Source organism: Heterocephalus glaber, unplaced genomic scaffold (genome assembly GCF_053883595.1).
Source record: "Heterocephalus glaber isolate CG9 unplaced genomic scaffold, H.glaber_assembly_v1.0 deba00001442, whole genome shotgun sequence".
Classification (NCBI taxonomy): Eukaryota; Metazoa; Chordata; class Mammalia; order Rodentia; family Bathyergidae; genus Heterocephalus; species Heterocephalus glaber.
The window spans coordinates 50,488,611-50,514,058 of record NW_028258296.1 but is presented as its reverse complement, the minus strand read 5'-3'; the positions used below and the strand labels follow the sequence as shown (position 1 = coordinate 50,514,058).

Sequence of the window (25,448 nt, the reverse complement as noted above, 5' to 3'; positions counted from 1 at the left end):
TTCAAAAATGCACAATATATAAGCTAATCAATTACTGTTACTATTTCCACTGTGTTCATTGCTGCACTTAATGTTCTTTCTTTCAAAGTCAGTATAAAAACAAATTTCAATTCATTTCCCACCAAATGTCAATTAAAAACCTGAATAAAGGGGGCCGGGGATTTAGCTCAGTGGTTTCGCCGCCTGCTGCGCAAGTGCAAGGACCCGAGTTTGATCCCCGACACACACACAAAAAAACCTGAATAAAAAGCCACTATCTGGATTAAAATACTATCAGTGGTAATATTTTATTTTGTGCCACTTTATGGCACAAAAGAATGCTGGCACTATGAGCTGAAAATTTTGTTTACGCCAAAGATTTTAATGATTAAACTTCGAGATCTGAAACCTCAGGGAAGAAAAACTTTTCATAAACCACATCAGAACGTGTGGTGAACTGGACTGAACTTGGTGTGGACCCTTGGGGAGTTGTTTATGAAGCCCTGCTTTGACCAGGCAAATCATCCTGGTCCTGCTTTGAGTCTCTGGTCTAACGATGCCTCTCACACGCCACACTCTTCCAGAATCCACATGTAGGGTCTCTGAACTGAGACTCACCTGTAGGATGGAACATTGTCACTGGATATTCAGTATGAATACCTGGCTCAACGATATCACAACTGAGTTACACGCCTACCCCCACGGTCTGATCCAGGATGCAGATCTTTTCACTTTAGGCATTAGCTTTAAAAAGAAATTGATTTCCTATGCCAGATTTGAAGGTTAAAATGCATTCTATTGACAGGTTGCTTTAAACAAGGAATACCTGCATTCTGAATTAATTAAGCAACACCTCTCTTCCCAGGAGCTGTCAAGAATTGGAACATTGCTTGCAGAGTTTAGCTCCTCCCCAAAGTCAGTGCAGGCAAGCTCCTGAAAGGGAAAACTCTTCATCGACCCAAATTCACTTACTGAATTGAAACCCTAAGAAGAAAAACTACTTACAAAGATAAAAGAAAGACCATTGTTCCCTGTAGGTTAACCAGAACGGCCAGAGTCCTCCAGGAGCGAATGAAGTATCCTAACAGGGCATACTGGGCAATGCCAATTGCAAAGAAGAGGCCACCAATGGATCCTAATTCAGGAAAAAGAAAACTGTCACTGGAGAAAGCATGGTCTGCAGCGATTTCCAATCCCAAGTCACAGAGCTGATCACTTCCTTGTGAGACGTCAGCCTTACCCTGGCAAGGTGAGACGCAGAGCAGAAAGGAAAAATCCACACAGACACTCAGCATCAGAAAATACAACCACAAGGGGTTGATCATAAAATACAGGGACTATTTAAAATTTTTAAGTATTTCAGTAAAAGACACATTGCCATTAATCTCCCTCAAAATACTCTCTCTCATCCAAACACATTTATCCCATTCCTGTCACTTTCTGAAGTAGTTTATCTTCATGATCATTTTGACTTTGGGCAGGAGCCAGAAGTTGCAGATCTGGTGAATAAGGTAGATGAAGACACGCCATAACATTTTCCTTTCACAGAAATTGCCGTAGACATTTTGAATCGATTTAGGACATGGAGGCAGCCAGGATGATACAACTAAAGGCACTCACTAAAAAGGGCTTTCAGAATTGCTTCTGAATGTGGCAAGAATAACAGGGTTGTGTTCGAAGTGAGGGAGAATATGTGGCTGAGACTTAGAGATATTCTTGCCATATGAGTAATATGGTTTTCAGGTCATACAGTTATTTTAATGCTGGTCTTAATTTTTACAATAGAGCCTATCCTTGAAATCCTTACCTTAAATCACTGACCATTCCCTAATTCTCTTTACCAACTGTCCTCTCTTAATGTATCACCATCAGATGTAAGACAGTTTACATTTATTTCGCTCTTGCCCATCTCTCCCAAGTAGAACATAAGATTTCTGAAGCATGGATTTTTGTCAGCACAGTGATGAAAAAATATCAACTATGGAATTGTAAGTAATCTTACACTTGTTTCAAAGGAGTATTGAGGTGAGTATTAAAGACACTGACTTACCCTATATTCTTGCATTTTTCCACACCTTTGATATACTTCCTATATTCCTATTAGCATTATTAGTCTCCTGAAAAGCTATTTATGGAGTATAATAGTTTTGCACACATTGTTCTATTAGGCAGGTACCATTATCAATCACATACTAAAGTGAAGAAATTGCTCAGAGAGATTAAGGAAAACTGCATAAGGACATGGAGGTGTATGTGGCAAGGCTGGGACTTGTATCCAGGTGTGTCTCATTGGAGGGCTGCATTCTTCACCATTCTTTTCTCTTCTATGGAAAGGCAGCTCTGTGGACATTCCACAGCAACAGGACTTTGATGAGCTCACTATAAAAATTTTCTACAATAACCCTATGAAGCAAATGTTTTCTGATTGCTGTTCATAGCTTATCACTACATAATGACTTGCATAATATTTGCCTTAGTGAGGAAAAGGAGGAAGCAAAAAGGGGAACTGATGCAACAGCGCTATGTTCAGTGTGCTTGGAACACACGCTCTGATTAGTAAGGGAAAGGGACAGTGTGATTTCCCTGGAAATTTAAGATAATCAATAGCTATGACTGGTTCATTACAGTGCAGCAAACAGCACCTGGGTCCAAGAATAAAGCTTCTTCTCATTGCTCACAATGGTTCTAAAATGTTAGTATCCACTGATAGCAATGTAGGCAAAGAGAAGACAACCCAGAGGGTAGGATGGTTTCAATTGTCCAAGTGTGGACCCTATGTCGGAGCTCTGTCACATGCTGCTGTGTGACCTTGGGCAAGTCACTAAATGTCTCTGAGCCTTGGTATTCTCATTGGTGTAAGAGAAATAATAACATCCACTTCAAAGGGTAGTTTCTGTTAGTTTCAGATGAAATAATGATGCATGTTATATGAAATGTTATATTGTTCTACTGTAATCTGGGTTTAGCTTTTTATATCTACTAACAGAAAGAAAAGAAAAATTTAAAAGCAGCCTGAAAGCCTCCATTTTGCAATATTTTCAATCTCAATTTCCCTTCTAATTGCAAGAGCCCTCTAATCCCACTCTCTTGCAGAACTGAGCCCATCTGATGTCATCTTTGCAATTCGAGTGCTGGCTGCCGATCATAGCCCCCCTAGCTGCAGGGTGGAACCAGGAGACCTCTTACCCAGGACTTCAAGTGCCGGACTTGGCCCTGCTTCGCCCCATCTTTCACTAAGCAAAAGCAGCTCCTGAGAGGATGGGGGGAGAGATGAGAAGCATCTAGCCTCCTGGTCCCAGGCATCTCTGATGCTGGCACCATTACCTGGTTAGATGGCATGATTTCCCACTCTATGCAGGCTCTTCAGAGTCCAGTCTTTGTCACAATGGTGAGAATTGGTATTCGACTGGATATGACAGACATGATTTACAACATCTGGTTTGGTGACCTGAAGTACTGTGATAGCATTATGGAGGCAGAAGTCCCACAAGACGATCTCAATTGTAGGAGGAAAGCAAGCAGTATGTTTTATTTGAGGGGCCAATAGATAATCTTACGGAAGCTACATATGTGTGCGCAGAAATGACCGCAGGGATAACCCTTAGAGCTACAGGTGTGGTAAAGCTGTAAGTTATCTGGTTCAAGAAATTAGTTTAAAAATGGAACACGTCAAATACTGCACTTCTGGGCTACTACAGGTAGTTTTGTAACTATTCATGGACCTTTGGGTTTTTACACTTATTTTTCAGATTTATTTTCTCCTCATTTTAAATTAATTTCAAGTCTGCTATTCCCACTAGATTTGCATTTAGTAAACGCCACATTTTTGGCAGGTTAGAAAACACTGTCCAGGGCCAGGGATTTAGCTCAGTGGTGCTGCTGCCTGCCTCACAAGCTCAAGGTCCTGAGTTCAATCCCCGGTACCAAAAAACAAAAACCAAAAAACCAAAAAAAATGAAAACAAAAAACCCCTAGGCTCTTCTAAGACACTTGATTTCCATTAACAGAAAACAGTGTCTAGTTCTGACTGCATTCTGTAAATGGCATGAATGTTCTACCCCATTTTCAGACACAAGCCCTAAAGTCTCCCTGAGTCCTCTTTCTCTCCTTGTTTCCGCTGATCCAGCAGCAGCTCGTGTCCCAGCTCAAATGCACCCTCTCTCCCCCTCCACAGCTCCACTGAGTCCAGGTCTCCATTGTTTTGTGGCCAGCTACCCTGTCTCCTAGCTGATTCCCCAGCTTCTCCTTCCTCCTCTTGCCCCTTCTTTACATGCCTCCAAGAGCAGCATTTCTGTGTATGAGATTCTATTGCTCTTCCGGGGAGTGTACCTCACTGGCTTCCCACTGCACTTGGAATAAAGAATAAATTCCTCATTTGGCTGGGCATGGCCCCTCTGTCATCTGGTTCCTCCCAATCTTATCTCACTTCTTTCATCCCCTCAAAGGAGGGTGGCCACAGGGAAACTTTCAGGGCCTGGAAGAAACTCCTTCTTGCCTCTGGCTTGGTCCCTGGCTAGAATGCTCTCCTGAATGTCATATGCCAGAGCTTCCTCCTCACTCATGTCCTAGATGAAACTTCTACACTGCACTGAGGTTTTCTCTAACCACCCTTTTCAATGTCGCTATTCCCACAATCACGTCTAGCCCATCAGCCTGCTTCATTTTCTTCACCATCTTTAGAATTTTCTGAAATTGGTCATATTTGCTTTGCTTCTCCTAATTAAAAAACAAGGTTCAAGATAGCAGGGACTGTCTCCTACCCATCCCTGTCTTATCTACTTATTTTATCCAAAGTGCTTTTTAAAAAATAATGACAGGGTTTGTTAATAAGTGGGAGTTGCGGAGCAGGGACGGACAGGAAGAGATTTCCAAGGTGGACAGTGATACAGTAACGGGTAGTCTGGAGATGGGTGTGATTATATGTATTCTTTACATTTGACGTATGAATCAATTCTTTATGGTACAAAGAGAAATTAAGACAAATAAATACATTGTGGAATTTTCATAGCTTTAGTATTTTATTTCATTTGTTAAATTCTCAGTAACTTTTGTTTAGCCTCATTCTTGCTATGCACTACGCTGCACCTGGATGAAATAGATGCTCTCAGTCTGTACTTGTGCCTTGTTTGTTCATACTTTACACACTATCTATACTACAAAATTAGTAATCGGGCATGATTTTTCAAGCTAATTTTTTATAGAAAAATAATTAGGCTATTTCCAATGAATCCCTGATTGCTAAACATTTAGGGTTTTGTCCCAACTTCTTGCAGCTCATTACATGTTAGAAACCACGGGGGTTTATAAGATTGTGCTGGAGCCGGGGGATTTAGCTCAGTGGTTCCGCCGCCTGCCTCGCAAGCGCAAGGTCCCAAGTTCGATCTCCGGTACGAAAAAAAAAAAGATTGTGCTGGAAAGAAATCAACTTGGAAAGAAAGGCCAAGGACAAAATTCCTAGGAAGATCCACGCTGCCTTGGAGCCTTCCTTTCGTCCCTCATAAGGTCCGAGTCTTGGCCTCCAGGGGGCGCTGTCACTCGCTCTCCATTTCACATTGAATTGGGCAACCATCTGGCTCTACTGTTAGTGTTTTTTTTCTTTCCTTCCTTTTTTCTTTGCTACAGAAATTTTAATTGCCTCATCTTAACCCAGCTTCAAGGGCAAGAATGGGAGGTTAAAGCCCTTCAACAGGAATCTTTCCACTGGCTTTATGTGACTGGCAAGGGAACACGGGACCAAGGAGTTTTTCTTTTTACACACCATATGTAACAGACCAGGAAAAAATCCTTAGATAATCTGGCAGGGGGAGGGTAAAACACATCTTTTTTCCAAGAGCAATTTTATGGAACTAAAGTCAAATGTGATTTTAATAGAGAAATGTACAAGTGCCTGAAAAATATGTAGTTATGATGCTCAGTGTCCATAAGACTTTGGGCCTCCAGTCAACCAAAACTACAGGAGAGGCCACCTTTGTGCCTGCTCTGCATACAGGGAGTGGCAACAATCACTTCACTAATTCCTTGGAAAATTCCTCTCAGCAAGTCTGATCTCATGCTTCAGAAAAATGACATTGTACAGCTCAGTGGTATGGCATCTGCCTAGTTCTCAATATGTACAAGGTGCTAGGTTCAAGCTCCAATACCAAAAAGAAAACAATAGAAATGACACTAAAGTCTCAATGAAAAATGAAAACTCTAATGAAGTTTGCTCATGAATCCTTAGGAGTCCTTAGGAGCTGGGCTGGAGGAAATAAGCAGCTTGTCCCAAAAGTCTCTGAAAGCTGCTGTAGAGGAAGTAAATCACAAAACATACTGTGTGAGGACCAGCAGGAAGTCTGTCAGTCTAGGATGGAGCTGGTCCTGGGCATCCTTCAGCTCAACATCAGCTTCATGGATATATACACAGAGCGGGAGTCTATTTTATTTAGCCTCTGTCTCTTGGCTCGGTGTGAGAGCCTGCACACATTCCAAAACACCAGTTAGAAATCACTGGTTGACCAGGTTCAGTGACATGACATGCTGAAATCCCACAAGGGCAGTCCTAAGGGACAGTGGGAAGATGTGTGCTTAGGTGTCAGCCACACCTGTGCTTCAGTGGGCCCTATCAGTCATGAGCTGTGGGCAGATGTGTCACCTCCCCTCTCAGAGCTTCAGCTTCCTTACCCATAAAATGAGGGTAGAAATTCTTAACAGTGAGCTCTGGGAATATTACAGATAAATGTCAAATGCCCAGTGTGCTACTTGGCATGTAATAGATGCCCAGAAAATGATAGCCAGCCCTGGGCATTAGTCTCTCTCATATACACCCTCACTTAGGTGCATTTTTATCAGTCACTAGTCAGCGTGTTTCCATATGGTAAAATCGTAATCAGTGATTGTCAAGTGAATGAAAGCAAGACAAACAAAAAGTTATCACTGTATCCTATGATACAAGAAGCAGAATCTTTAGACACAGGCACTCTCTCCAGACAGTATTTTAAGTCAAATCAACTGTTATAATCATTTATTTCTCTATATAGGTAGTTCTTGAGGAGATGATGGGATTGTGAAAAATAATGTAGAATATGGCTTCAAGTAGGATATTTAGCATCAGTAAAGGAATGCTACAATCATACCATGTATTGATTTGAACAGAAGAGTAAAAGTGAGAAAGGCCATGGAACAAGGATTTAAGAAAATATAACAAGGTTTCAAGAAAGGAGTTTCTAGCATTGCTCTCTCTGTACTATCTCCCACTCTGGGTAAAGAGCAGTCAGTGCTGTTCCAGGAATGCTGTCCAGTTGTCTGGAGACATGTCATGGGGCGAGTGACCAGCTCACGGGGAGGCAGGCACCAGAGGGACTTTCTACTGCAGAATATGAATTAAATGATTTCTTGAACTCACACAGATCAAACTCAGGAAAGAGAATCTAATACAGGCTGAGCATCCCTAATATGAAAATCCAAATTCTAAAATGCTCCAAAATTGGCTTTTTAAACACTGACATGACACCAAGTAGAAATTTCTATACCTGACCTCATGCAATGGGTTGGTCAAAACGCAGGTGCATGAAAAATACTGTATAAAATTACTTTCAAACGATGTGCACAAGGTGTATATGAAATGTAAATGCATTTTGTGTTTAGACTAGGCTCCCTTCCCCAAGACATTTGATTGTGTATCCGTAAATATTCCAAAATTTGAAATATGAAACACTTCCGGCCCTGAGCATTTGGAATAAGCACTATTCAGTCTGTAGTTGGAGAAGACATCTTAAGTTCAAATGCATTTTTGGGCTCTAGGGATAAACTGGTTCCCTGCAAGGCTTTTCAGAGCCACTAAACATGTCCAGATCTGCATGAATGTGAGTAATACCTGCCAGAGCCCAGTAGGCGGCGCCCACGCATTCATTCAGCAGGACAAAGGCCACCAGCGACATCCCTCCATTCATCATGCCCACCAAGAAGCGGGTTACTGTAAAGAACTCATACGAGGGGGAAAATCCATTTGCAATAGCAAATAAGATGTCAAGAGCAAAACCTAGAAAGAGAGAAACAGTATTCAGTGGTCCAGAAGCAAATCAGCAGTTGCTGAAAGTAATAAATTATACTCATTAGTTTGTAAAATAAACCTTCATAAACGTAAATTTCCTGAACTAGGTTTTTTTTCTAAGTCTCTCTTGAAAACTAACAGAACGCCAGGGTTTGCTTTTTTTTGCTTCACAATTTCTGTCTATTGCACAGAATTTTCAATTATTCAAAATAGTGCTCAGCTTATCCATGCTCAGCTTGTCAAGTGAACTATGCCAACCAAGGCCTGCGGAGCCCATTTGAAATGAATCAGCACCGGGAGATGTGAAAACCACATCTAGAAGACTGTCTCCATCTTTCGCTGCTTTCCTTGGAAACACAGCATAAACTGCAATTTGGGGGCGGCAAAAAGCACCATCACATACCGAAAGTTTTCAACACAAATCTCTGGCCTTAACCTGGTGAGCTGGTCACTGAAAACCACTTGGCCGAATCAGCTCTGACTGAAGTGCGCTTTCTTGCCCGTGTAATGAAAAACTCTGTCCCCACATGCCGATTCTCCAAGGACTTTAAGCAAACAGTCCCATTGTCATTTCCCTGAGAATCTCAGGGACACAAGAGCTCTTACTCAGTTCACGGACACTCTGATAGGTTACCTGTGAGATAGACTTTTTTCCTTCCAAAGCGGTCCGACAGCTGACCAAAAGAGATGACGCCAACAAACACGCCACTGAAGAAGAAGGAGCTGGCTGCACTAACTTTGTAAGATCTGTTGGCAATTAAAAACCACTGGAGGAAGAAAAAAAATAAAAGGGAGACATTTAGATCACAGGAAAAAAAATGGATGGACTGAGTTAGCTATTAAAAAGCAAAGGTACAGCCAGAAGAATGTACCACAAATACTTGGATGTAGTAACTTCTCCACTTAAATATCTGAAGAGCCTGGATAATCAGAAACACCAGAAACCATTGTTATTACATAGTCCTATTCCCATAGAATTCTCCACATATCTTATTACACAAGTGCACACGGGATGTAAGAGCTACTTACTTATGTAATTGTTGAGTATCCTTCCCCCTAAGCCCCTGTGTTTCTTGAAAGAAGGTGGCTTATATTTTTCCATTTCTCTGATGCCTGTGAATCAATCCTATGGCATATATGAAGCAATAAATGAACCATCCTTTTGTTCAACAGATTAGTATGTTGAAAATCCCTTAAGTCTATTCCTCAAAAAAATTGCACATTAAATCAAATATCCAGCAATTCCACTTGTGTATTTATATCCCAAAGGATTGAAAACAGGGGCATGAAAAGGTATTAGAACACTCATGTTCACAGAAACATCACTCGTAGCAGTCAAGGTGCAAGCATCCAGTACCTATCCATCAATGGATGAATGGCTAAACAAAGTGTGCTTTTCATATAGAATGGAGTATTACTCAGCCTAGAAAAGGACTGAAGTTCAGATTCATGCTACAACAAAGACATTGCTAAGTAAAATAAGCCAGACACAAGATAGAGATTTCATGATCCCACTTATATGAGGTACCTGCAAGAGTAAACTTCATAGAGACAGAAAGTAAAACAGTGTTTACTAGGGTGAAGTGGGAAGGGAAGCAGGAATCACTGTCTAATGGGAGTAGAGTTTATATTTAGAAAGAAGAGAACGTCCTGGAGATGGGCAGTAGTGATGGTTGCAAAATAATGCGTGGATCCACTTAATGCCACTGAAGTACACATTTAAATGTAACTGAAATGGTAATCTTTAGGCCAGAGATACTTACCACAGTGAAAAATTCCTGAGAACTATTATCTTCTACTTTAGGGCAATTTATAAATGCAATCACCCATTTCTTCAAGCACTAATACTGGAAACCTTGCCGAGTGGTGTGTTAGTGGTGTTTGGTACAAGGATAAAAGTGCACCCCAAGACCATTCATCTTTCCTCTACCCTGGCCCCTTCCCTAGAGCCAGCAGTGCCCAGTGTCTGAAGAACCCCTTCTCAACATAAGCCTGCAAGACAGCACCCTCCTTGGTTCCCCTTCTCTCCTTTCCAGACCTCTCCTTTCCCAGGCTTTGACCTTTTTTGACCTTTTGAGCCACCATATGGCTCAAGAGGCATTTCTGATCTCTCTCCTTCCCTGGTGTTTCCTGTACGCCTGGACTGATAAGGATTCTGACAAGACAGCATGTATACATATACTAAGGGACTGGGAAATGATGCCTCCTCAACTAATCCTGTACTTATTTCTAAATTCACCCACTCTTAACAAGGTTAATTAACTGATTTTCTTAGTCCTCTCTGTACTTGGGATGTTCAATGTCACCCAGAGACTCATGTCTCTTGATACATCAAAAGCTTGGTTACTGAGGAGGTGAAACGGGGAGGCAGTGGGACCTCTGGGAGGGCTGCGGGTCACTGGAGGAGTTCTGATTCATGCAGCAACATGAGTGAAGGATTCTGTGGAACCCTGGCCCCTTCTGCTCCCTATTTTGTTGTTGGGTTTTTTTTTCTTTTTCCTTTTTTTGCAGTACCGGGGATTGAACCCAGGACCTTGTACTTGTGAGGCAGGCACGGTGGCACTGAGCTAAATCCCCAGCCCGTTCACTCCCTGTTTTGTATCCTGGCCATGAGATGAGCAGTCTGCTTCACCTTGAGTGCCCCATCACTGCCATCTGGGATCCCACTAGGGATCTAAAGACTTGAGTTTTAATTTCTAAAACTGTGAGACAAAAACCAACCTTTCATTTTTATAATTAACTAAAGCACTTTGTTATAATGACAGAAGCTGACCAGCAAAGAGAATTAGTAGCGAGAAGTGGGGCCACTGACAACAGCCATACCTGACAATGTGGAGAAGCCTCGAGCTGGTTTATCAGAGGACTCTGGAAGAGTTTGGAGGAGCAGGCTGGAAAGGATGCAGAACACCCTAAGCAGAGCTTAAGGGGGAAGTCTGGTGGCAGCTCAGAAGACCAGAATGTTGACAGGAATATGGACAAGAAAGGTTATATTAATGAGGTTTCAAATGGAAATGAGGATTCTCCTGGGAGTTGGACTAAAGGTTACCTTTGTCACAGAATGGGAAAAAAAAATTGCATGCATTTTGTCCATGTCTTGATGCTTTATGGGAGGCAAAGCTTAAAAGTGATGGATTAGTTATCTTGTGTAGAAAATTTCAAAGCAGCAAAGCATTCAAACTGTGGCATGAATTGGGACGGCGAAGTAAAAAGCTGGAAGGACCCAAGTGTCTGAGAACACTGTGCGGGGCACCTCGGTGCTGGTCTGTTGTTTTGTGAAGTCAGAACTGACAGGATTCGCTGAAGAGGAAATGTGGCAGGGGAGGACGGAAGGGCAGCATCACCTGGGTTTTAAACGTTAGCCACTCAGTGGTTGGTTATGACATTTATGGAGCTAGAGAAACCGGCAAGGGGTGTCAGGTATAAGATGGGAAATTAAGGGTTCTGTTTAGAGATGCTCAGACAGAGAGTGCCTCTGAAACATATAAGTGGATGCCAGGCAGGCATTTGGATGCGAGTCTTGAGCCCATGGGAGAAGTTATAAGGGTTTATGAAACTATCAGCAGAGAAGGCTCAGGACTGAGGCTCAAAACACCTCCACATTCAGAGGCTGAGAAGAAGAGAACCATTATAGAAAACTTATAAGCAGAGTCCACAGAGATAGCAGGAAGACAGGAAGGGGCAGAAGCCACGAAAGGAAACCTGACCCAGGCAGGAGGGAGCAGTCAAGTATGTTTGATGTTGCAGTAGAGGTCAAGTAAGGTGAGGAAAGGGATGTGACATGTTCATCTAGACACAAAACCGAGTGAGAATGGAAGCCAGATTGGAGCATGCCAAACTGGAGGAAAGTGAGGAACTGTAGATAGCAAATGTGTACAAAAATGGTTCCAAGGTTTTTGCTATGAAGGACAGCTAAGAAATGAGACAGTATCTAAGTAGGTATATGGGCTCACAGATCAGTGGTGTGCTTTTCAAGAGCTGGTGTATGGATGAGCATGTATGTTGATGACAACAAACCTATAAGAAGATGTATTTGCAGGAGAAAAGTCCTTGACGGAGTAATATGACTTGGAACTTAAATATCCCCCGGGGGTCCATATGCTAAAGACTTGGTGCCTAGCTTGTGGCACTACTAGGAGATGGGAGAATCTTTCCTCTGTCATGCCTCCAACTGTGGTGTAATGTTTCACCACAGGCTTGAAATCAACAGGGCCAAATGAGCATGGACTGAAACCTCTAAAACCATAAAGCAGTTAATTCTTCCATCAATCTCAGGTATTTTGTTACAACAACAGAAAGCTCAGCAACACAAAGAGCAAGAAGGAATGGGCTTGAGGTACACAAAAGTAGAGAACTTAGCCTTTATTAGAAGCAGGGAGACTGCCTTTGTACAAGGTGGGTGACAGAGTATGGGTTGGGAGGCAGGCAGTGGAGGGATGCCTGATAACACCTAAGCTTCAGTTTTATTCTTCATTGATATACCAAGTAAAGTCACCAATTAGAGACAAGAGAAGCGTAGCAGGAGTTGAGAGTTTAAGGAGGAAGATGTAGAACATAATCCTCTAGCGGTCAGACATGACACATTCAAGGGAAATCTTGCATAATGGCCACCACATGCCAAAAGCTCACTTGGGCTTTGTAGCTATTGGTTTTTGTGAGGAGGAAGTAGAGAGTTAAAGTTCTATGGAGTGAAAGAGTCATCAACTGAGAGTATTTGCAAAGAAGTGTTTATATATGGTGGTTATGAAAAAAGATGGTGGATAGTGAACAACTGTCACTCATTTAAAAAATCGCCTCTATCTTTAAATTTTTTTCTATTTAACTTCTTTTTTATTTAACTTTCTTTTCTTCTTTCCCCTTCTTTCCCTAATTGAAACTTGGTTGACCCCTAAGAAAATCACTTGGTAATCTGAGTCATTTTCAAGTGCAGGCTGCTTCTCCTTTGACATGTATGGACATGAAAAGCTGGGATTGGAGTAGATTACAAAACTTCCGATTGTCAGCTAATCTGAAGATCATATTCTCAGACTGTGTAACCCTCTACTTTCCTTTGGCAGAGATGCTAGCTTGTTTTGAAACATCCTGTCTTCCCTTCTTTTACAATAATAAAATACTCAAGTAGGCATATGATCACGCAGAGTGAGCGCTTAATGTCTCAATCTCCCTTATAGTTAAGGATGGCCAGGTTCTAAATTCTGGGCAGTGACAGAAGAAGCACTTGTCTTAAGAGTCAGCTGGTTCCTTTCCACTGCTCAGAATGCCCATCGAGCTCTACCTGGGGTCATAGTGAAAAGGGTCACAAAAGGGGGATGATGAATTCAAAAAGTAGAAGGAGTGCAAGTTCCTGAGAACACTAGGGGAGGTCCTAGGCTAGTGATGGTGAACCTTTTAGAGCTTTCAGTGATGCACATAGCCCACTGTGGCAATGCGTGCCATAGCTTCATCACCATTGTCCTAGGCATTGATATAGTTTTTAAAGTTCTCTAGATATTTCTTGCAGGAAATCAGTTTAAGTAGCCTGGTTGTCCTGGGCTGTAGCATCTTCAATAACAGCATCACTTCTAAAATCTTGATTTTGAAGTATCCCACTTACTCTCATATAACCACACCCTAGACATCTACCCCATTTCCTCCAGGGCCACTACTTAAAAGATTCTCCCACTTCTACAAGACCTCCAGTTACCTAACTGCGCACGCTGAGTGTAGCTCTCACCACCAAAAAGATTAAATTGTGTTAATAAGCCATGATTTAAGAATCTGTGAAGAAAGGTATGTTTTTAAATTTATACAAAAGAGATGAAAAGAGCTCTGGCATTAGAAATAGAAATTCTGTTTTGTGCAAAACAAATTTGTTTTGGATATATGAATGATTCAGTGGAAGAATTTTCAACTTATGAGAAATGCCCATGGTGACATTTTTCACAATATTAGTTATCGGATTGTCCTAGGAAAGACAGGATACCATCTATCACAGAGATAGCCCTTTTTCTAAAATGGACAATAAATAAGGCCTAATTATACTTGTTCATACAATCCTGAAAGTCAAACACTTGATTTTATCTGTTTCATGTTCGTAGCGTTTGTATGCTTTTAAAATCTCGCCCATGACTTTAGCCTTAATTATTCTACAACTCGATTTTTGCTAGTCTGTTTATATGGCCAAGATATTTAAACTCACACTGATCTGTTTTGTACTTAATTAATAAGAAATAACTAATTTGGCCACTCCACAGCAACTATTCTGTTGACCACATTTGCAGAACTTCTCAAACCTATCCAAAAGGCTACAGTCCTTCCAGCAACTGGACAGCTATCAAGTTGGATGGTAAATTCTGATTCTCAGCCTGCCAGTTCCAGGAGCTAAAGTAATTTATAGTACTCTTTCTTCAAGTTAGGGCTAATGCATCTCCCTGTTTCTCCTGGAATAAATTCAGGAATGACAGACAACTTGAAAAATGAACTTTAGGGCCTGGGATTTAGCTCAGTGGTTCCGCCACCTGCCTCGAAAGCAGAAGGACCCGAGTTCGATCCCTAGTACCAAAAAAAAAAAAAAAAAAAAAAATGAACTTTAAAAAAGAGCAAATTAGAAAATGTGAAGCTGGAACCCAGAAGATATCCCTAACTGATTTAGATGAATTGGAGGTAGCCAATGCAGGAATGCCAAATCAAGGATTTAGGACAATATGCTGACCACTAGATTTCCAGAATTTCCAACTCCCAATGTGTGAGATTCTGGTTTAAATGTCTGGTTTCCAATTTTAAGTATTTTTCAAAGATGACTTAAACATTTTACACATATCCACTATGTGATCAAAAGGTTTTATTTTGTTAAAGCTCAGATAAGCTACCAACACAGTGATCCCTGTGGTATTAAAGACAATGTATTGGTGAAACCTATTTGTAAAGTTTTGGAAAGAGGTTACCCATCAGACTAGCCTCAACTGCTGTTTCATTTTCTTGCCCCTTTTGTCAATACTTTGTGCCAGAGTAAAATCCCAACCAGGACATTGCCGGGCCACTACAAATTAAACTATAGTAAACTTAAATATCATGACTCTAACATTTCCAAGAAATATGTTTTTTATGAGACTTTAGATTTTATCAATTGTACATTTGTGATTCAAGCTGTTATTGCCTAAGATTACTAATGTGATGACTCATTATTTTTTATTAATGGCAGGCCAAATTCTAAAGCTATAGAATGAATGTTCTTTTTATACTAATTTAATTCAGATTGGAAAAGTCACTTGTGAATTGAAAAAAAGACAAAATCTACCTTTCACGTACATTAACAGGACCAGAGAAATATAAAGACAAATACCTTCAGTGTCTTGGGTTGACCTAAATCTACAACCAACATCTGCATTTTTATTCACATGCTCATTACAATCACTGAATTGAGTTCATGAGTTGAGCATCTATTATACTCTATTTTCAAAAAGGATTTGAAAGGCCTAGAATTAAAAGGACTGTACAATCATTCACTCATGTAAAAAAAAAAACAAAACAGACCTGAGAGGAAACCAGGCACAACTGGAGGGAGAACCAACAGCAGGTGCCTCTAACACAGAAGGTGAAAGGAACATAAATAAGGCAAATACAGGTGTGAACACAGCACCAGGTGCTCTACAGAGCCTTCCAGCTCTTCAAGAGGAAAAAGGGTAGATGAGCAGAAATGAAGAGAACTGAGACAAGATACTCTTGGCTGCATATCAGTGAAGCATTTGGGAGGTTTTGTTTTTGTTTTTGTTTTTGTTTTGCTTAATCTTTGTGTTCTCTCTACTTAGAAGCCGAAAATAAATGATTGTCCCGATAAAGAAAAGCAGCAAATTAAAAGAAGATACTCTTGCTACAAAACAGAGGTGGCAAGCTGTCAGGGAAAGGCCTAGCCAAGGCCTCCAGTGACCCAGGCCAGCTCTGCAGAGTGGGGCTTCAAGAAGAGATCGGATTCGAGGTGGACAGGGAAATGGATGTCCAGAGGCAATACTTGAGTCCAGCCAAGCACTAACGGGAATTTCCTGTGGCTATCTGAGGATGGCTTGGATGAGTGACAGACTGAAGGAGGCTGAAAGATGAGTTTAAAAGAAGTCAGAGTATGTCTTTAGCATCTCCCTTGAATCGGTCAGACCTTAAGCTTTGTGGAAATGTCACAAGCCAACTCAATCATTTCCTTGACAGGGCAGAAATATGATAATTTCAGTAGCAGCTGAAAAACTAAAATGTTGCTTTGAAATTCACTCCATATTTATGTAATCTTAAAGATCAAACTAAGTTGGGCGTGGTGGCACACCCCGGTAATTCCAACACTCCGAGAAGCTGAAGCAGGAAGATCTCAAATTTGACTCCAGCCTGGGCAACTTAGTGACTTAGTGACACACTCTGTCTCAAAATTTTAAAAAAATACAAAGGGCTGGGATGCAGCTCAGAGCAAAGGTTAGGGTTCAATCCCTAGTACCAATAAAATAAATAAATAAATAAATAAATAAATAAATAAATAAATAAGTAGTAGCTGAATAATGAAAAACATAGATATCCATGATATGACAAATAGCCAGGCTCCTATAAGCAGATAACTAATAGCTAACCAACTTTCACTTATTACTCTCCTCCTATCCCCACGGCCACCCTTTGCACAAAAATTACAATATACTGGGTAAAGACATTTCAGGTTTTAGTGCTCAGCATGTGCTACATTCTGGAACCTGGAAAAAGGCAACTGAATTTCAGAAGTAATAATGGGAACAAGTAGGTAGATTCTTGTGACTTAGAGTCGCAGAATCAGGTGTTGCTAGAAAGGGAGAGAGGGAGAGAAGGCAGGTTGCATGCCGAACATGAAGTGATGGCCACATGGCATCCTCCATATTTGGGAAGGAGTACAAAGAAGGCTGGAGTGAGGGAGGAGAGGATAGTGTGTTGTTTTTTTGTTCTGTTTTGTTTGAGAATAATGTATTTTAAAGTCAGCTTCCAAAATGACTTTTGTTCATTTTTCATATTTAGCTGGCCTTTTGTCTTGAGCTTTATCTCATTCCACAGCATGTGTTTTAGCTACAAATACAGTTTCTATTTTTGTAATTGTAATTGTATGACTCACTTTACTGTTTGTTTGACATCCTGGTGCACCTACATGACACAATCTCAGGCTTCTCTCTTTTTCTTCCTGCGCTGAATAGTACTATTCTGCCTTATCTTTCCCTGCTGTCCCAGAGCACAGAGACTCTTACAGATGTTCCCTCAGGTGAGCATGTCTATTAGGAAGACCAAAGAGCAGGCGGGATCTCTCTTACACTAACTCTGAGAATTCAGACACATCCATCTTCTACTCTGAGCAACTTCGTACTGGCTTTATTTATCCTGTAAGTTTATTCCTACTTCAGTTTTCCTCTAAATTACTCATTCTTTGCCTTATTCTTCCAGTTTCTGGTGGCATTTTTATAACTTGTATCTAGATGTCCCCTCAAAGCCTATCATAGTGGGGTTTTTTGGAGCTAGCTGGATCTAGGTGTGTGATACAGTACTGGGATTAAGGACATGTGGTACTAAATTAGTCCACTGATTGGTTTAGCATAGTTCTGGGTGGCACCACTCGAAAGGCTAGTAGCTTGGATGGGATAAAAGGGAAAGGCAGATGCTGCTTGCTGCTGTCTTCTGCCTGCCATGCCATGAACTGTTTCTCCTCTGTGATGCCACCTTGCCATGGAGCCAGCCAATTATGGACTGAAACCTCTCCAAACTGTAAGCTGAAGTAAACACTTCCTCCTTTAACTTGTGAGTGTTGGGTATTTTGTCCCAGTAATGAGAAAAGTACCTAAGACACATTTGATGGAATAATATTTTAGAAACATGCCATAAGTGCAAACTACTATAACAGAAGAGGCAGGACATGGCAAATAAAAAATCGTTTACATTAAACTTTTACACACATGGTTCATTTCCCTCTCCCATGTAGGCCTTGCCCTTTCTTGCCCTCCTTCTTTTGGCTCTGGGCAGGTGACTGACCCTGTATTCCTCACAAATGAATAATGCAGAGTCTCCCCTCCGCGGACATACAAGTGAGTGCATGCTTACCCCATGAAAACCCAACAGACTTTTCACTCTCCTTTGGCCAGGAAGCCTGACGTGTGCTGGGAATTGGTTACTCTTTACGTATACTTGCCCTTGTTTCCCCACTTCTCACCCCACCTCATCTCCTGTGTGTTAGTCAATTTTCAGTCACCATAACAAAATCCATTTAAAGGAAGAAAGGTTTATTTTGGCTCACAGTTTCAGACTTTTCAGTCCATGATCATTCATCCTGGAGGATTTTAGGCCTGTGGTGAGGCAGAGCATAATGGTGGGAGCACGTGGCATAGGAAAGCTGCTTGCTTCATGGTGGCCAGCAAGTAAAGAGAGAGGAAAAGGAGCCAGGTACAAAATATCCCCTTCAAAGGCATGCCTGCAATGATGAACCTCCCCCAACTGGTCCCCACCTCCCAGTAGCTCATCGTGAATCCATCAATGGGTTAGTCCATTGGTGAGGGCAGAACCCTTAGGATCCAAGCACCTCCCCAGAACCCCACCTCTGAATTCTACTATTTTGGGGACCGAGCCTTCAACCTATAAGCTTTTGAGCTACATTTCAGACCCAAACCACAATACCAGTGAGCTCCTATTCACCCTCCATGACACAGCTCAAATCTGGCCTGATCCACCTCAGCAGAGCTGATCTTCTCCCCTATCTGCCATATCTCACTGTTTTTGCTTCTTGTGAATCTTGTATTCACTTCTCCATCCCCTGAAATGCTCTGCACTTCTCAAGGGACTATTAAGGGAATATTTGTGTCTTGGGTGCTAATGCTGCAGTGTCTGCCAGAACAAATTAAACACTGATTTATTGATGTAACAGGAGTGAACATTATAGTTTTACGGGCATGTTCACACACTGTCTCAATGTCATTAATTCAAGCATCAAGTTGTGAGTTTAATAGGGATGCAGGCACATAACTAACTGGGCACCTTTTCCTGGAGTCACCAAGTGCCATTCTCGTGAAAGGAAGTATGAGGGAAGTTTGGAGTTCGGGGGCTTTCCTTCTTCCTCTAGCCAATCTGACATTTGGAACACTTCGGTTTTATCTTTGGCTCCCAAAAGGCTTTAATTCACCTACCAGTATCTCAACCAGGAGAAATATATATGATCTCACAGGAAGAGGAAATGTGCTGTGGGTGATTTACAATCATCAGTGAACCCCCAGAGATCCATAGGGGCTATAGCAGGTCAGAATGGCACCTCACTCCTCACCTGGCTGTGGAGATTCTGCTTAAAAGTGAACTTGTTCAGGAGCCCTGAGTAGTTAGTTCACTAACACCAGCTCAGTCTTCCCTGAAAGAAGGACAGATCTTCTGTTCCAGGCTGTTGTGGGGTGGACCTGGAATGTCCCCTCAGAGTCTCATCTCTCAGAGGCAGGGCTTTTGGAAAGTGACTGTAGTATGACAGCGCTGTACTCATCACTGGATTAATCCATGGATAAGCAGGGCTAAGCCTGCTGTTAGGAGGTTGGGGGCTGGTCTGAGACACATGTTGCTTCTCATGGTTTAAATTATGGGTGTTGGGTGCTATGTCTCAGTGATGAGAAAATGATCGAGATAGGGTCACAGCCCACCCCATCACAATGAAAAAGAAGGCAACAGGGAGCTTCCCCTGGCCCACCCAAACGGGCCAACGAGCCCAGGCACATGTCTATTGATCAAGCTCCTTGTGAGTCAGTCATACTTCGGAGAAAACCAAGTCACATGACAACTGCCACAGCCCTGACCCCCTGCTTGTGACAAACAGCAACATTCCCAACACCCTCGCCTGTGACTTGAAGGGTTCTACCCCACCACAGAGCTGGTTCTGCTCTGCTTGAAAAATCCCAAACAGTTCTGATACCAATTCCAACCATCTTCGACCTCCCCCTCTCCTGTCTTTCTCATAAAAATTATTTATTTACAGCTATGAAAATCTCACTTCAGAAGAAAATCAGGTAATCAGAGGCCTCCTGCGATTAGGGAGGGTTTGGGCAGGGTATTCTGGGAGCAGTTTCATGGTGATTAACTAACTTGCTTCATTTCAATGTAGTTGTCACTCTGAATTACTACTTAATGGGTGAAGTGTGCAGGCCGTAATAATCAGTAGTACTGGCGTAAGGAAGCAAGACATTTAAAAAATTAGCCCCTAAAGCAATTAATTGCAGTGAATTTTTCAAATAGTTTTAATGCTCTGTCTTTTGACCCCAGGGTATGGCTTGGGGAAAATACATTAATCTCAAGACAATAGTCAGTCAATTTTAGCTCTTCAATATCCACAATGATATTAAAGATTCCAACCTTACACTTTTTGGTTGCAAACATTAATTAAGCATGATAATTGTGTGTCTCCGTGATATTTGGTGCTTTCTGTGTGAGAAAGAGCTCAGGGAATAATTTGAATATTGCAGACAGCAATTTGCTACATAAATTCACCCCAAAGGCTATTAGTTCATTTTAGAATAGTCAAGACTCCTATATTAGAAGGGGAGCTTTGCATTAAATGTCATGTTAATCACATCTACTTTTATTTGCCCTTCCCCAAATCTTCCATAAAAAAGTTCTGCAAGGCCTGACTCAACTCCAATAAGGTGCAAGGAAAGAGTTTTAAATGTGTATTTTAAACAGTACATCCTAAATAACAGAGTTGTATAGACTCTATCTTGGTATTTATTTTCAGGAGTTTTATGTCATAGACAAAGAGGACTTGCTTTTAACTTTATTTTCATACTAACTAATTTCAGTAAGAACCAAATATAATATTATTTATATACCACACATTGTTTCAACCTTCTCATTTTCAAGATCGGAGGAGCAACTGCAAAACTAGACAGGCAATCAAAATTAATACTAAGAAGGTCTGAACTGTGCTTCACTGGAATAAAGATGAACTCTGTTCAGTGCACAGCCCGGTGTTCCTGTGAGGCACCGGCTCATGAGTGACTGAAGCACCACCCTGCCTTGCTGTGCTGAGGGCCTGGGCTGATCCTTGGTCACCCTGTTACTCTACCTCCTGTTGCTTTTTCTCCACTGACGTGTGGTTTTGGTAGCAGTGGCAGGAAACCTGGAAGGCACTGATATCGGTCACTACAAGCCACCAGGACGTGCAGCCACCGCCCCTACAGGACTCCAACATCCACGGCAGAAGCAAGGTGTGAGAACCCACACCTTGAAGGTGGAGATGGCAGCATGTGGGGTGGACACAGCACTTGTCCCTCCAAATAATGTAGAAGGACTTTGGGGGATAAAACGTAAAGCAGAGAAGGCCCTTCCTTGTTAGGTGTCCCTGAATCTCTTCCGAAAGGAGAGGCAGGGGTAGCAGTATCACCACTGGGGTTGATGGGCTCTGGTTGCACTGTAAGCTGCTGAAGAGCAGACTTGTTAGTTTTATTTAATGCTCCTTTGTTACTTTCTGTTATATCAAGAAATATTTATGTTTAGTTGGGGTTGACAGTAAAACTGAGCTGAATCGTTACTATTTCTGCAGTCCTTGAGTGAGTTTGTGTGTGTGGTGTGCGTGGTTTGTATGCTAGCCAGGGTCCTCCTAAGTCTAATAGAAACATCCTGGGTGATGTCGCATTAGAGAAGGTAAGCACGGGACTACTCATAGGCGGGCTACCTCCTGCCTCCTTTCCTGCTTGTCCTGTATCCCAGACGAAGGGCCTCAGGAATCAGTGGCCAGGCTCCTCTATTTACTGGCTGGGGGACATTGAGCCAGTTGCCAGCTACTCTGAGCCCATGTTCTTTCTTTTTAAATTTTCAAGCCACAACATAAATATTATCCTTGTTTTACCCCCTACCCCAGAATTCTCCCTGTCAAAGGCACTCTGGAGAGGTGACCAGCAGCGGGAAGTTATTGGCCTTATGTGGTTTTGAGCCCAATGTGTCTGCACCACAATCTCTCTAGGGTCATGGTGCGTGCTTGCCTCCTGCAGGTTCCCACCGATGCACACCTCTGCCTGGTCCTTCCTGTCACTTCACTGCCAAGGGAGATGTGGTCCAAGCGCTGTGAGCTCTTTGCTCCCATCTCCAGGCAAGTGCATCCAGGGCTCCACATCCGGGGCTCTCCAAGGGCAGCAGGGGCAGAGTGGCCTGGGCTAGACCCTGACTCTCCTCAGTAATTATAGCAAAAGACCTAGCTCTATGGTTTTTTGGGTCTTTTTATTAGTGCCTATTAATTTTACAAAATATTGGGTCTCAATGTGTATACTTTAATCATATCCATCTCCCTCATTACTCTCTTTGACAACACCCACCTCCTCTTACTCTCTTCCTCTTGTCGGATAAGTCTTCCTTCTACTTTGTCATCTTTTTTACATTCCACATATTAAGGAGAACATGTGATATTTGTCTTTCTGAGTGTAGCTTATTTTACTCAACGCTATGTCCAGATCCATCCCTTTTCCTGTAAATGATGAAATTTTGTTCTTTACAACTGAGTGATACTCCATTATGTATATATACTGCATTTTCATTATTCACTTATCTATCAGTGGGCACCTAGGCTGGTTCTGTATCTTAGTAATAGTGAATAGCACTCCCACAAACATGGGTATAGTATGCTGACTTTAACTCCTCCAGGTTTATACCAAAGAGTGGTATAGCTGGATCCAATGGTAGCTCTATTTTTAGTTTTTTTGAGGAAACTCTATACTGATTTCCGTTGTGGCTGTACTAACTTACATTCCCACCAGCAGCATAGAAGTGCACCTTTTCCCACAACCTCAACATTTATTGTTTTTGTGTTCTTGCTGATAGCCATTCTGAGAGATGAGATGAAATCTCAGTGTACTTCTGAGTTACATTTCCCTAGTGAAAGAAGATGTTGAATATTTTTCACATACTTATTGACCATTTGTATTTCTTCTTTTGAGAAGTGTCTGTTCAACTCATTTGCCCACTTATTGATTGGGTTATTTGACTTTTTTTTTGGTACTGGGGATCGAACTTGGGTCCTTGCACTTTTGAGGCAGGTGGCGGAACCACTGAGCTAAGTCCTCGCCGCAATTTGATATTTTTGGTATTAAGTTTTTTGAACTCTTAATATGTTAATCCTCTGTTGGAAGAGAAGCTGGCAAAGATTTTTTCTCATTATGTCATCTGTCCCTTCACACTGATAGTTACTAGCTTTTTAAAATACTGATAAGCCATGTAAGATATCATTTAAAACTAAAGGCTTCTGTTCTTTAAAAAAAATGGCATGGTCTCATCACAGCTGAGGAGCTTGTGGGGACTGAGTTCTGGCCTAGCAGTGGCCTGCAGTGACACTGGCACTTCTGCATCAACAGAGAGGACAGGCCACAGCCACCCTTGCACAGCATCATGAATCTACATGGCTCAGCCTGTGAGGTGCTCCAAAGGTAATCCACTCTAAATCATGCCCTCAGGGGCCCCCAAGAGCATCCCGAAGGGTCCATGGAGGGCAGTGCACTGATATCATCCAGCTGTGCAGAAGGGCAGCCCACCCCACCCTCACCTGCAGTTCTCCACACACCTGGGAGCATCTGCTGGACACTATCTGCACGGGTAATATGTGCTGTACCTTGGTGCACCTCTGCAGGTGGATAAGTGCTGCTCTGATAAGGACGGGGAACATAACGTGCACATCTATGCCATGGGAATAAAATACCATCTATTTGTCACCCTATAATCAAGATGGATAATGGCATATACAACTGGGTGCACATGCACACATGCGGGTGTGTGTCTCAGCGGGTAAATGTGGGTAGGAAGGCAAAAGGGACAGAGGAATAACACAGGAAGAGGAAGGGAGGGTGGGAAAGAGAAAGCAAGAGACACAAACAGAGAGACAGACAAAAACAGAGTCAGAAATGTCAGAGGAAGGGATGGCGGGGAGAGAGAACAGACAAAAATAGACACAAAGATTAAATGACAGAGACAGGGAGCAGGAAGAAGAGGAAGAAGAAAGGGAGGGAAGAGAGGAAGGAGACAACACACAGATAGACACTGACCAAGACAGAAGGCTGGGGAGACAGAGACTCACAGATATTCCCAGAGGGGCAACAGGCAGGTGACAGGAAGACAAGCACTGTAGCTTTATCACGTGTAGAAAGGTGAGACCCCTCTTAACCTTTTATTTTGTGGTTCTCTGAGCTACTTTCAAGATCTTCAGCACTCACCAAGGAAGTCATTTAATTCCATTCCTCCTGTATCTACCAACTCTACCGTAGGGGCAGTAGCTCACTGGGAATCCCTTGACTGATTCTCCCTTCCCTCCACATTCAGACACTGAGCTCCATTTATGGTGAGTCTCCCAATGCCTACACAAGAGACATGGTGAGACAGGTTACCCAGTCCTGCTGTTCTGAAGCATAGGGTCTAACAGCTCTTCTCCTCCTATGGAGCCTTTTCTGGAATGAGACAAGCAGTAGTTTCTCAGTGAACACTTGTTAATGATAATATTCTTCTGTAATATCTAGAAAGGTCCCTAGTTATGGATTTCATTAATATGAACTTCATTCATTTCCATTAAAATGTGTTGTGTGCCTGCTGTGGTAAAGCAGAGTGTTGTTGAGTTAACTAATATACTTTAAAGTATTAAGCACACACTGTGGGACATTCTGCACAATGGTTCCTAGGTTGGGACTGGACCCCATACCAGGAGCATGCTAAGGGAGACTGCACTGTCCCGCAGCCACACCTGGCCTGCTCTTCACAAAGCCTAGCTCCAGAGGGAGCCACTGCAAGGGCTTCTGTAATCATCATTGTCTCTATCAATAATGGGCGTTTTGCTTATTCTCTACTAACCATGGCCTACTGACTAGCACTGTTATCAAAATGGGCTACTGCTGTGAAATTAAAGCCACTCAAAACACACAGGTGAGCTCAATGTATTTTGTAGCCATTCTCTACCCTTGCAACCTGTAAGACTATCCAGTGTGAGGTGTACTTATAACCTATGGTGATGCCCTAGGCTAAAACTCTTCTGTGGTCCTGACCAATACAAACTTTGGAAGCTTCTGTCTACCTGACGGTGGCAAGGAGAAGAAAGGAGAATGGTATCCATACCCTGCCTATGGAAATTGGAAATTCCTTCTAGTGATCTATCATCACTATCACAGTATCCAGCACACCAAGGAGACGAAAGAGCTAGGACTTCTCAATCCTTCAAGACAGTTTCCTGTTTGCTTCTTGATGATAAGAATTAAGTAATAAATGTATATATGTATAGCAAAATGTGGTCTGAGATTCATTTTATTATAATATTGTAATGCATTTATTAGAGAGTAGGCCTTTCTCTCAGCCATTTGAAAATCTTCGTGGGATACTAAATGGAACCAGGGCTTCCTGGATCAGTGACTGATGCCATAGCTGGGGCAGGAAACCGGAAGTTGAACTTGGGATATCTTGTTATTCCAGAAATCTTTGAAGTGAAAAAAAA

General features: G+C 42.1%; 1 protein-coding gene across 3 annotated transcripts in view; it reads right to left on the bottom strand.

Annotated features, from left to right (window-relative positions):
- Slc22a15 (solute carrier family 22 member 15) overlaps positions 1-25,448 on the bottom strand; it is a 70,949-nt gene that overhangs the window by 25,037 nt on the left and 20,464 nt on the right. For all 3 annotated transcript variants that reach the window (XR_002397974.2, XM_087213306.1, XM_004853796.3), the window contains 3 exons: positions 8,643-8,775; positions 7,832-7,996; positions 985-1,114 (listed from right to left, as the gene is read on the bottom strand). Coding sequence is in view for 2 of the 3 variants with exons in the window: in XM_087213306.1 (XP_087069432.1) it covers positions 985-1,114; positions 7,832-7,996; positions 8,643-8,775 (428 nt within the window). In the remaining variant the exon portion in view is untranslated. The remainder of the gene's footprint in view (positions 1-984; positions 1,115-7,831; positions 7,997-8,642; positions 8,776-25,448) is intronic.